The 13,844-nt window shown below is 31.7% G+C and overlaps 1 protein-coding gene across 1 annotated transcript; it reads right to left on the minus strand.

The window, feature by feature from the left end:
• Nucleotides 1-2,245: 2,245 nt before the first annotated feature.
• LOC127718006 (MTRF1L release factor glutamine methyltransferase-like) lies at nt 2,246-13,516 on the minus strand. The gene is made up of 10 exons (XM_052223905.1): nt 13,471-13,516; nt 11,293-11,734; nt 10,239-10,321; nt 8,549-8,642; nt 7,700-7,819; nt 6,525-6,642; nt 5,660-5,765; nt 5,058-5,153; nt 3,989-4,096; nt 2,246-2,563 (listed from the first exon to the last, which is right to left on the minus strand). Exons 2-10 carry the CDS (start codon nt 11,722-11,724, stop codon nt 2,533-2,535), a joined length of 1,188 nt encoding a protein of 395 aa, XP_052079865.1. The 5' UTR covers nt 11,725-11,734; nt 13,471-13,516; the 3' UTR covers nt 2,246-2,532.
• Between the last annotated feature and the right edge of the window lie 328 nt (nt 13,517-13,844).

Genomic DNA, 13,844 nt, shown 5'->3' on the forward strand with positions numbered 1-13,844 from the left:
CATTAAGTTTTACCCTTGTCCATCTGTACGTACGTCCGTACGTACGTCCGTCCGTACGTCCCAAAATTGGTTTCCATTCTCTAACTTGAGTTTGCCTCAACCAAATGTTATGAAACTTATACACAATGCTTATTACCACAAAACCCAGATCAAGTTTGAATTTTGGTGGAGTCACTTCAACCATTCTAGAGTTATGCCCCTTTATAAATGGAAAAATTGCAAAATTTTTAGTTTCCGTTCTCTTACTCAAGTTTGCCTCAACCAAATGTTATGAAACTTATACACAATAATTATTACCACAAAACAAAGATCAAGTTTGAATTTTGGTGGCGTCACTTTAACCGTTGTAGAGTTATGCCCCTTTATAAATGGAAAAATTGCTAAATTTTTATTTTCTTCTAAATATCAAGTAATTTAAAATTGGAGTTATCTTCCTTTGTCCATGATTATAGTTGAATCAACTACAATCAATGCTTTATACAATGCAATGTTTAATTTTGACTTCCACTGATAAAACACAGATCAAGTTGAATTTGGGTAGTGTCACTTTAACCATTACTGAGTTATGCCCCTTTATAAATCAAAAGATTGCAAAATTTTTAGTTTCCATTCTGTAACTTAAGTTTGCCCCAACCAAATATTATGAAACCTTAGCACACACAATATTCATTACCACAAAACTTAGATCAAGTACAAATTGTTTGTTTCCGTTTTCAACCAAATGTTATTAAACTTATACACAATGCTTATTACTACATAATACAGATTAAGTACGAAATTTGGTGGCGACACTTTTACCATTCTTGAGTTATGTCCCTTTATAAACATAAAAATTGCTGAATTTTTTAGTTTGTCTCAACCAAATGTTATAAAACTTAAAAACAACCGTTCTAGAGTTATGCGTGTTTACAAATATAAAAATTGCTGATTTTTTAGTTTCTGTTCTCTACTTAAGTTAGCCTCAACCAAATGTTATGAGACTTACACACAATGCTTATTACCACAAAACTCAGATCAAGTTCAAATTTGGGTAGTGTCACTTTTACCGTTCTTCAGTTATGTCCCTTTATAACTATATGATATGCAAGCGGAGGCATCATCTGTGTCCACATGTGGACACTATCCACATTTATTGTTTATACTTCATCAAGTTGCCAAGAGAACATTTCATATATATATATACCAGCTAAAACCTTAACCATCAAAATCCAAGGTCATTCGCATAAGTTGTTTGAAATGTGGCTTGAATCCAAGCAGGCAGTATATTCATCTACTGTGGTCACTTTGGTGTCCTTCCTATCTGCAGTAAAACAGTTGCCAAAGTGTGGTGTTCATTTGGCTGTGCATGATCTACAAGTATGCAGCCCTGATCAGTCATAATGGGGACATTAAATCTGATGGCTGGTTTTAAGAGATTGCAACGCTCTCTACACATCAATAACTCTTGCAACAACACTTTGAGGGATTATAGCTGGCCTGCTGCGAGGAATAATTTCTGTCCCTCTCCAATATACCCTTATTGTCCAGTGGCTGTTCAAATTTCCCAGACCTTCATTCCTGACAGCCTCTAATACAAAACCTACCTATTGTATTTATTGTTAATTTGTTCTTTTCCTGAACATGCATGCAATATTTGCCACTGGATCAAATAATCAAATCATCTGCTGTGGCCTTGACTTACAAGATATTGCCATGTGTCAAGGGTATGACCAATCTTAGTGAAGCAGGAAGATACAAAATTGGGCTGATGGAGAGACTAACACAGACATGCATTGATCAACAGAAAGAGGAGTAAAATGATACGTAATATACTGCACACACAAACATGTTTTAGTGGATATAGAAAAAAAAAATTGTATTAATGTACTTTATATAAAATTGAGAATGGAAATGGGGAATGTGTCAAAGAGACAAAAACCCGACCAAAGTGCAGAAAACAGCTGAAAGCCACCAATGGGTCTTCAATACAGCGAGAAAATCCCACACCCAGAGGCGGGCTTTAGCTGGCCCCTTAACAAAAATGTTTACTACCGGTAGTTCAATGAAAATGGACGTCACACTAAACTCCAAAACATATAAATGAACTAAAATTAAAAAACATACAAGATCTAGACTTAGAAAGGCCAGAGGCTCCTGACTTTGGGACAGGCACAAAAATGCGGCGGGGTTAAACTTGTTTTGTGAGATCTCAACCCTCCCCCTATACCTCTAGCCAATGTAGAATAAACAAATACACAGCAATACACACTGTAAAACTCAGTTAATAAGAAGTCACATTAACAAAGAAAAGTAAAAATTATACTAGAAGTAAAATATATCATATAAAATAAAGGCATTCTTGATAAACTAAGAATAAATATTTTGACAATGTCATCACATGTCTAGACACACGACAGCAATTTTGATCCTTCACATGTCAATGAAGATGTGATGATGATCTCAAAACAACAGGTGAAAAAATAATTATCAGATCTTTCTGAAAATTTTACTAAACCACCAAATTCTCATGGCAACATCTGTTCTTGGAATCTGTCACTGTACTTGTAAAACACAAAATCTGTCCCTTCAAAAGAAGAATTATTCAATGACTTTATTGGACATTTTTCAGGTTAAAAAATCAATATAATTAGAACAAGTGTTTATGGGATATCATGACCCCTTCTGGTTCCCTTTATTTGACATATATTTTAAAAGGCACAGCATATATAAATGAACATGTGTTTTAATTTTCAAGTTATTGTTACCACAACTCTATAATAGTAAACTACTTTTTACCAAAGCTTTAACCTGATATGGGATGTATAAAATGATGCACAGACTGGTAAACATAATACCCCTTACTATTGCAGATATTTTTTAAAGCCTGGATGTTGCCTTCTATACTTCTTCTTCCAATTTAGGGCTATTCCATTAAAATGTATGTGGGAGGGTAGGAAGGGAAGTTTAATTATTGAATGTGGGTCATGGGTCTTTTTTCAGTATGCATCTATAACCATGATGCAAAATTATCTAAAAATGGTTCTTGGTTGTAGGGATATTTTGAAAGTCCCTTCCTACCCTCCCACATACATTTTAACGGAATAGCCCTTATTGAGCTCTTTAGATTGCTGCCTAGTTGCCATATACCCTATGGCTTTTTTTTATCCTTTGTTAAATTTTTTAATTAGCTCAGTTCAACAGAATTCACTTATGACAGGTGACAACGATAGTTAAGCAAAGATGGTGCTCTTAGTAGTAGGAGCATTTATTAGGTCAAATGTAGTGTGATATGTGCATTAAACTAACATTTCAATTTTCTAATGATTATGAAAAGTAATTAAAAATTCGACAACTGAAATAGGAAAGTGATTTAATCATGGACAGGAGAATGGAGAAAGTTTTGTAGATGATTTAATGATAAATACTTCTGAGAATGAAAGCTGCAAACTTTTTGCCAAGGTTCTACTTAGTTGAAAATAAAGTCACCAGTGATTCTAATACCGCCAAGAGTGTGGATGACTGTCCGAAATGAAAGCACAAAACATTCCAACAATGGCCCAGAGTCTTTTCATAGAAAAGATTGACTTATATATTGTTCCTGTTGAGATTACACACTTTGTTTTATTCCAGAATTTGATTTTTACACTTAGAATGTTCCTTTCAAGAAAAGACAAATTAAAAAACTTTGCTATTTGACATACATGTAGTGCTTTTAAATGTTTATATAAACAAAGAAAGTCTTCTTTGATTATATAATTAATTTATCAATATAATTTATCAATATAATTAATTTTAAACAAAAAAAAATCATAAAGTTCAGGTTATTCTTAGGATAAAAACTCAAATGTAATACCATTTCTTTCCCACAAACACGTCAAAATTCAAATTCAAGCAAATGTAGGTCAGCCATTTCAATTTAATATTCACTTCCAATGAAACCATTTCACATTTAAAATTGTGCATCATGCACTCTACAAAATGACAGAAAATATATTTGATATGTATATACCTTTTTGTGAAATCTGTCAATGTTGTAAGATATTTAATGGACTTGTTTTCTTTTACCAATTCCTTGATCATTTCTGGTTCATCCAGGTAAACTTCCAACCAAATTTGCCTGAAAAATGAAACAGCAAATTTAATGAGTTATCTCCCCTAGATATTGGACAACAAGTTGTTTGTCCATAGAAAAGCAATAAGAACTGTGAGTGAACTCACAAAAATATTTACTGCCATTTGAAGCTGTCAGAAGTAACCAGGTATCATAAATCAGAATTCATTCAGCATCTAAATTGTAAATTCAGAAATTATTGTGAGGTTTTTATTAATGTGAATAATAATGCGACTGGTTGAGTATCGAAATAATAAGAACCTGTATTCAGATATCTGATACATACATCTGTATGCAGATTTTCCTTAAATCGCAATGATTAATCTCACATTTTTATCCATTCTTCAATAATTGCAATAATAAATGCACACAATAATTTCCGAATTTACAGTTATCAACTTGAAACTTCCATTTTATATTTCAATTCCCAAAATGAAAGTAGCATGATCAAATCCGGAGTAATTTGAAGTTTTAATTCATTAAAATCATTTCAATTAAAAATATTTTTCATGCCTCAAATCTATCTAAATTGTATAAAACATATACAAAATTTATGAAGTGTAAGATGTAAAACCTCTGACACAGTTTTGTTTTTGTTGTAACTTCTGATATGAATTTGAGATAGAGAGAAAAAAACAAAAAAACTTTCAAGTCATTTAAAAAATGATCCAAAATTGCATGAACAGAAAGTAAAATGAAGTGTTGTAAGATCCTTGTAAGCAAAGCTTGGACACACGATCTGTATTTTAATCAGATTGCAATCTTCTTATAAAAAAAGTTTGACCTGGATATATAAACGTCCATCATAATTGCATTTATTATAAAAGTACAGTAGAATACTGAAAGGATTCGTAAAAGATATTCTGAGAAATTTTTCATATCCAAGTCAAACTTTTTTATCAGAAGATCACAGTCTGTCATATTAAACCTTGTCTTATGATTAGAACAGCACTGAATGATTGCCTACCCTCCAACAGAAAGGAATTGTGGAGCCAAGTACAAGATCTGTCTAACGACATCAAGTCCATCTTTACCACCATTTAAAGCATCTCTGCTCTCATATCTGAAACGGGAAAAAAAAATCAGCCATTTCGCTTGTATTCAAAGCCTATGTGACCTACTTTAATTAATTATTGTATGAAGAGAAAAAAAGAGCCAAATTACATGGACCAATTGAAATTAAAAATAAAAAAATTCTTCAATTATTTTAAAATTATTATCAATTTAATTGATGAATAGAAATGATGATATTAGGAGCAGAATCAATATTTTACATCCAAATAAATTGACAGAAAAAAAAGCATTCAATTCTTATGATTACATTTTGTTGCAAAACACAGAAAATAACAAGATAAATCAAGTTTTTACTTTGTTTTGTTTTAAATAATCCATAAAAATTTTGTGACATTGTCATGGAATACATGTGATGTCATGGGTTTTACATGAGAAATAAACGTAACTTCAAAACAACTTATGATTGTCGTCTGCCAATTCCAAGGGTTGGAATTTGTTTGAAAAACTGCAAAAGGTGTAAAGCACAATGGTCTTTGTCAAAATCTAGTGGCTTACCTCTCTACCTCAGGTTCCAAATTATCTATATCTAAAGTAGGAATATAGGGGGGATTGCTGATGACAACATCAAATGGTAAATATTCCTGTAATTTCTCCACTGTATCTGAAAATTGAAAAAATGATGATGATGGATAGTGCTTAACTTTAAGTGACAAATTAACTATATATACAGGACAAGAAAATGTTAATATAATATGAATATTAACCCTGCTTTGTACTAGACAGACACACTGAGCCATATTTTAAACGTGCTTGTACACAAGGTAACACTTCTCAGGAAGACATGTCACCCTACTCGGACACATCATTCTGACTCTGAGCTGACCAGTTTTTGCTCTTACTTCTTATTGCCGCGTGCTTAGTGGAGAAGCAGCAAATAACAATTTTAAAGTCTTTGGTTTGGCCTGTCCAGAATTCAAGCTCACATTATTTGATACTCAAGGCAAACACAAGACCACCAACAGAAGATTAAGAAATGTAATCAATCAACTATGGGTATGATATTGAGAGCACACCATCCTTTTGACTTAAATTTTGAAGATCCATCTTTTCATATTATCCAAAAGGTTTCATATTAATACAACATCTTTTCCATCAAACTTTTTTATACCTTAACTTGAATCTTAATATTGACAAACACATAATATTTTGAGCATGCCACCCTTTTTACCTACATTTTAAATAATTCTCAATGTATTATCTGATGCACTAGTACTTTTATATAGATATAAATTACATTTAATTATAAGTAACCAACCTTAGTAACAACTTTCACATGTATATTACTGCATAAATATATTTAACATGCATGTAAAAAACAAATTGCTTTTTCTTAATTCTGGGTGGGTTTTTGAATTGTTACCTTTTTGGAAGATATTTATTTGATGTATATTTAGTCGTTTATTAAGCCCTAGGTGTCTGGCATTTTCTTTTGTTAAATCACAGGCATGATGATGTTTATCTATTGCTACCCCAGTGATCTGAAAGAAAATGACCATAATAAATGAGACTAATATATAAATTGAACATAAACCCATTTGAAGACAAGGTTTACTTTCTTTATATTAAAATATTTTTTTCTATCCAAAAATAGAATGGTTTTTTTTTATGTTTTCATAATCAATGTACATATATTATGACATCATGGATCCTAAACTACCTGATTTTAATTTTGTGTTGGAGCTAAATTAGGAATAAAATGTACCCACCACCCATAACTTTTGTTTTCATATGTATTATCCACCTGTAGAAATACAACCTACTATACCTCGCGAATTTGCAGGTATTTCAAAGGAAAATCGCTTTTGTAAAAAATCTCAAGGCACAAAAAATACAGGTGAAAACGGGTCAAATGCCGAAATTAAAGGCTATTTGATCACCTGGGGAACTGTAGAAAAATCTCGGTTGAAATCTTAAATTACCGGGTGTGACCTGCAAAATCAGGGTAAGTTGACAGGTATGCACTTACAGAAAAAAATATCATGTAGTGTGACTAATAGTGTCCAACCACTTCCATATGCATACATTATTCTCAAATAACCCTTACCGCATCTTTTAAAAAGAAACTAATTTAACCCCCCACACATTGTATGTGCCTGTCCCAAAGTCAGGAACATGTAATTCAGTGGTTGTCGTTTGTTGCTGTATATCATATTTGTTTTTCGTTCATTGTTTTGTACATAAATCAGGCCACTGGTTTTCTCGTTTGAATTGTTTTACATTTGTCATTTTGGGGCTTTTATAGCTGACTAAGTGGTATGGGTTTTGCTCATTGTTGAATGCTGCAACATGACCTATAGGGGTCAACTTCTATGTCATTTGGTCTCTGGTGGAGAGTTGTGTCATTGGCAATATTACAACATCTTCTTATTTTTATAATTGGAAATCTTGAACTAAAAGTTCAAACTTTAGTGAAAAATTAGATAGAATAAAGCTATTATCCTGATTATCACACAATGTGTTTTCTGCATTATTTTTGAGGTTATAGAAGACGACTTAAGACAATTATCGATTAAAATAAAATATATTATATCTAACCGTTTTGAATGAATTCAATATGTGTAATGATATGGCTCCTGATCCACAACCTATGTCCAAAAATTTTCCATTTTGAAGGTTATTGGATTTTATATAGTCACATACAAAATCTGCAAGTTCCTGAAATTAAAAAAATTCTCACAACTTTTAAAATTTTTATCAAACAAAATATGAAATTTTAACTACAGGGATATTTAGTTCAAACAGTTATTTACCATAATTTCTATAATTTAAAATCACCTCACTATTGAATTACTATAAATGCATAAATAAAAGTTTTTCATCTGTTCACACATATCCAAATGCAAAAAATATTTGACAGGAATATTAAAATTTTAGAAAAATGCAATATAAGAACCTTGTAAAATTTGCACTGAAAAGTTGCAAAACATACCACTTTTCACCATGCAATAGTTAGCTTATAACAATTAACATAATTCATTTTGACACTGCTTTCCAAATTAAGTGCCATTTTTCACTTCTTTAATAGCTCAATCAAGTGGTTATTGTGTTGCATGATTGCTGCATTAATTAGGTTTTTACTAAAAGTTTTATTGCATCAACTTATCAATTAATTAATAGGAAGGTTTAATTACAGGAAAAATAGTTTCAACCCCTCCACATGTTGTGCCTGTACTAAATCAAGCTGTCCAGCCCAAATATTTGTTACTGTTGTCTTTGGGTGTGGGGTTGTGATTTTTATTCCAGGAGTTGGCCATTGGTTGTTTTCTGTGGTATCCAAATGGCCTAAAGCCAAAAGAAGAAAACAAATTATCTCCCTTTAAAATAATTAGTTTCATAAGGGAGATAATTCATACAATTGAAGCAATATACTTAACCAATTGCTACCTCAGTTTCTGGTCTGGGTATAAATACTGGTTCCTTCATCTTTAGAACAAGATCATGGAAATCCCATTCTCCAATGATGTACTGTACTGGTACCCTTAAATTCAAACTTTATCACATTATACAAAGTCATAGAAAAAAATGAAACAATTAGTGATATATTATTAGACATGTAAGGAATGACTGTAATATTCTTTCTGTCTATGAAGAAATAACACCAAATAGTGGGTTATTTAAAAATGTGCACCACATTTTTTGTTATTTCGAAAAATAGACAGAAAAATATTACAGTCATTCCCTATAATTTAATTCAAAATTCCATTGTTAAGGATTATATCATGAAAAAATTATGATGACGTCACGGTCATGTGACAAACAACTTTCAGCTGATCAGAACACACGTTACATCCAAAATCTAATTATTTGCATATACATGTACTATGTATATAACATTTATCATGAGCAACACAACGGGTGCCACATGTGGAGCAGGATTTGAGTACCCTTCCGGAGCACCTGAAATAGACCCTAGTGTTTGGTGGGGTTCGTATTGTTCAGTCTTTAGTTTTATATGTTGAGTTTTGTGTACCGTTGTTTGTCTTTTTTTGCCATGGCGTTGTCAGTTTATTTTCAACTTATGAGTTTGAATGTCCTTTGGTACCTTTTGCCTCTTTAATCAAAATCAACATTAAAAGTTGTAAATAAAAAATAACCTAAACATGAATGGATATTTGAAGTAGAGAATGAGAAGGTTCTATGAAGCCTCAATATCATAAATATGGCTCCTATTTCTTGTTAAAATTGAAAATTATTAAAAAAAAAAAAAATAAAGACTTTTAGCTGACTTTTTTAGTTCAATATTATATTAAGAGAAGTCAAATTAGTTTTATTCAGGTTATTTTATTGGATCAACTGTCTTTTAACCTTTAATAAAGAAGATACATGTACGTTTTAGATGTGATATACCGGTATTAAAGTATATTGAGAATTTTTTTCAGAGACAAGTGCCTGTGGTACCTTCCTTTTAAATGTTGGTTAAGTATTTATTAGATTGTCAACTTAACATGATAAACACATTAGGAAGGGATCTTAGATTGATAATGCTTGGCAACAATGCAAGGTTGGCCAAGGCCCTCTAAATAAATAAATCATGAATCCTTGCCTGATAATCAATAGTCACTTGTTTAGACTGTCATCTGAGCATGAAAAACAAACGACAAATTGTTGTTAGTATAAATCCTAAGCTTGGCAACAATGCAAGATTGGTCAATTAAGTTCCTCTTAATAAAAAAGCCAAAAATAGAGAATTTGGTGATACTGTTGGTTCATTTATTTTGGTGGGTACCAATTTTTGTGGATTGAGGGAAAATTGTATTTTCATGGACATTTAAATTCGTGGTTTTGCCAAAGTCTGAAATTTGTACTTTCTTTGGACATTTAAATTTGTGGTTCTTTTTTACCAAAGAAGTCCATGAAAATTGGTATCCCACGAATAATTATGAATCCAGTCATGACAGTACCCCTGTAGTTGAAAAATCTTCTAGAATTCAACCACCTAAAGGCATATGAAACATGGAATGCAGACATTAATTGTCGAAATGCAGATCTGGTGCAGTAAAAATCTAAGGTACCATTAATGTTATTAGTTGTCTAATAATGACGGAAAGTCCCTAAAGCATATTTTAAATCTAACCTTTGTAATCTCCTTTGACATAGTTCTTGAATAACTAAATTTGTAGAAAGGTCAACTGTATATTCTGGTGGGACTTCATGCAACTGTAAAAAGTAAAATCGATCACACATTTGTCGAGAAATTATTATACAAATTTTATTGCTGATATATAATTCAAAGCGGAATATATACAAAAATGATATAGGAATGCACTTAATATAATCACAAATATAGAGTTTAAAAGTAAGCAATTTTGTCATATGTTGAACAAAAGAATACACACTTTTGGTATCTTCTTCTTTTTTTGAACTAATAAATATCAATGAATAAATGGTTGATTTTCTTTTATGGATGATACCAAATAGTGTTAATGTTTTACTTTTTGTCCTTGTTAACCACATTTCACATCAATCATTTTGCAATTCTTATAATTAGGAGAGCTGCCATGAGTCGACTTTTAATCTTTTCTAAATGGTAGGTTTTAATAAACTATTTTCTGTATGTGCCTGTACCAAGTCCAGAGACTGTAATTCAGTGGTTGTCTTTTGTTGATGTATATCATATTTGTTTTTCGTTTATTGTTTTGTCAATAAATCAGGTCTTAAGGTGGTACATAACACTACAGGGAGATGAACTCAGATGAAAGTTTTAATCACGTTTTATTGTTAAGGAAATATTAAGCTTCTCAATGATCAAAATTAGTGTTTGTCAAACTGCTATATATCCAATGAAATTTTTCTGATAATGTAATGGTTCAAGTTTTTCAAAATTTTTATATTTTTGTCAGACATGTCAGAGGGTCAAAGTAAATATTTTGTCGAAATTTTATAAAAATTAAACAAGCCAAATTAATTTTAGTCAAGGTTTTTGGTACCTTAAGTTTTCTCATTTGAATTGTTTTACATTTGTCTTTATGGGGTCATTTATAGCTTGCTGTGTGGTATGGGTTTTGCTTTTTCTTGAAGGCCATATGGTAAATTACTTCTACATCAATTAGTCTCTAGTGGAACATTATCTCATTGGCAATCCTAACACATCTCTTATTCTTATACATGTACAATTGCACATGAATTACCATTTTCTTTCCAAGAGCATGAGCAATAATAAGCTCTGCAGATGTCTGAGGTTCAGACACACCTTCTTCTTCAAACATTTTTGTCCAAAATTTTGACAGTTCTTTTACATCAGACTGATTCTTACACATGGTATCAGTTGAAAACAGCTTTACACTTTGCATGCTTTGTTGGAACAACAATGCTCTGTGTCCATCAAAATATTTTGTTCTTTGTATTGGAGAAAGCAATACTGTCCCATATTTTCTGTGATGTATTGAAGCAGTGGACACTGTTCTTATCGACACTTTAGATAAACAGTTATTAATTATCCTGGTGGACTTCTGTGATTCATTTAATAGGTATGGACATGATGGATGACCAATGATGTTCCCAGTGATAAATTTTGTGATTTGAAGAAGTTCATAGCATCCTTGTCTCTGTAATGACTTCATTTATTATGACCTTAATAAAAAATGAAATATTATGCAAGATATATATATTTGAACTATCATAAACTCTTGCTTCTGATCAGAAGCTAGAGTTTATGATAGCCTAAACAAAGTATTATAAAACAAATTGTTAATGATATGTTTTCTTCATTATCTCACACTGTATCAACCCTAGCTCATACAAAAATAAATTGCTTCGCCAAGCGCAGCTGGATACGACCGCAGAGGTCCAACCCTGAACAGTTGGGGCAAAAATGGACACAATATTCGGGCTTGATACAGGTCTGAATTTGGATTGTAAATAATATTTGACACATAATAGGTATCTGACACAGAATAGCTGTAGTCATAGAACTTAGAATTGGTTATATGATTTGAATTTGTATTCAATTTCTTGCTTTTGTGCAACACACTTTGCTGTTGCGCAATACTTTGTAAATCTGTTTTCAGACAATATACAAAGAATTAGCAATTGTTTCACACAATTTTTCTTGGGAAAATTGACAATTTTTATAAATCTTGAAGAAAAATTGACCCCCCCCCCCCCCCCCCCACCACCCCTTTTTCCAAAAAATATACACTATTATCATATTATATGTACTTCCATCACAGTATTTGATGTTTCTAGAAACAGCTAAAAAAAAGTTCATACTAGAACTAGAGACAACTTTATATAATTTAAAAGCAATGTAAGGGAGGTAATTCAAATATAACATTGTAATTATTATCTTTTAAATTTTATTTAATGTTTATTAAATCAAACAAAACAAATTTTATAGCATTAGGACCAAAATTTGGACCAATTAGAAAATGGGCCCAACAAACAAATACACAGTTAGATTCAGCATATGAAAAACATTGTAATATACAATAGCATGAAAAATTGTAATACTTATAGCAATTATTCCCAACATAAAGCAAGCTTTCTCAAAATCAAAATCCCAAAATATTGTTCTCTACTATATACTGTGAAATATCATCAATCAATGTTATCCCTTATATAATGCTTAATGGTCCAATATCTATTTCAAAGAGATCCAAAGACCGATACTTAAGTAACTGTCCATAAACATGATAAACCAGGAAACCCTTGTTTCCCCCCCTTTTTTGCCCCTAATTCCTAAACGGTTTGAGCCATAACCCCTCAAAGCCAATCCTAATCATCCCTTTGAGGTATGGAAACTTGTGGTATAATTTTAGAGAGATCCATACACTGTTCCAAAAGTTATTGTCTGGAAACTAGAAAAATGCTTATTTGGGCCATTTTTTTGCCCCTAATTCCTAAACTGTTGGGACCATAACCCCCAAAATCAATCCCAACCTTGCTCTTTTGGTTTTAAACCTTGTGTTTAAATTTCATAGATTTCTATTTTCTTATACTAAAGTTATTGTCTGGAAACCAAATGTTTTTCAGACGACGCTGACGCTGACGCCGACGAAGTGATACCAAAATATGACCGCAAAATTTTTTGCGGTTGTATAAAAATCCTTTGAGGAAAGCTCTAATGCTTATATTGGTTTCTCTTATGGTGGTGGCCTGTTATCTATTTCTTGTATGAATAGATATTACTCGTATCACACTGCACAGGGTGTGATACGAAAATCTGTGTTACTTTGATTGGCTTATCCAGCATCATAAGACGATATTACAGCATTTTTAATGGCTATTCGTTAGGTCATTGATGACTTTCAAAGGTTAGGACGATGTACATTTCGTCCATGGTAACAGACAATAATATAAACACTCACACTTTTCGCCTGAATATCTTCTTGTTGTCGAATTTTATTACATTCTGAAGCATACAAAACGTCTTAAAATGTCTGATGTTTGACACACCAAAAAGGACATATGACGTCATACACTAAATTTTTAATTTAACACAAATTGACAATGACAATGTTGACAATAAGAGAAATAGGTTTAACAACTTGTGAGAATAGGATATCGCTTGATATCAACTCTTGATATTTAATTTAAATAGTAATAATAATCTCGCCGATGGCTCATTTATTATTATATTGAAATTCAAGGAATTTTTAATTTAACACAATGAGAATGTTGACCATAAAAAAAATAGGTTTAACAACTTGTGAGAATAGGATATCGCTTGATATCAACTCTC

Source organism: Mytilus californianus, unplaced genomic scaffold, assembly GCF_021869535.1.
Source record: "Mytilus californianus isolate M0D057914Y unplaced genomic scaffold, xbMytCali1.0.p SCAF_1, whole genome shotgun sequence".
NCBI lineage: Eukaryota > Metazoa > Mollusca > Bivalvia > Mytilida > Mytilidae > Mytilus > Mytilus californianus.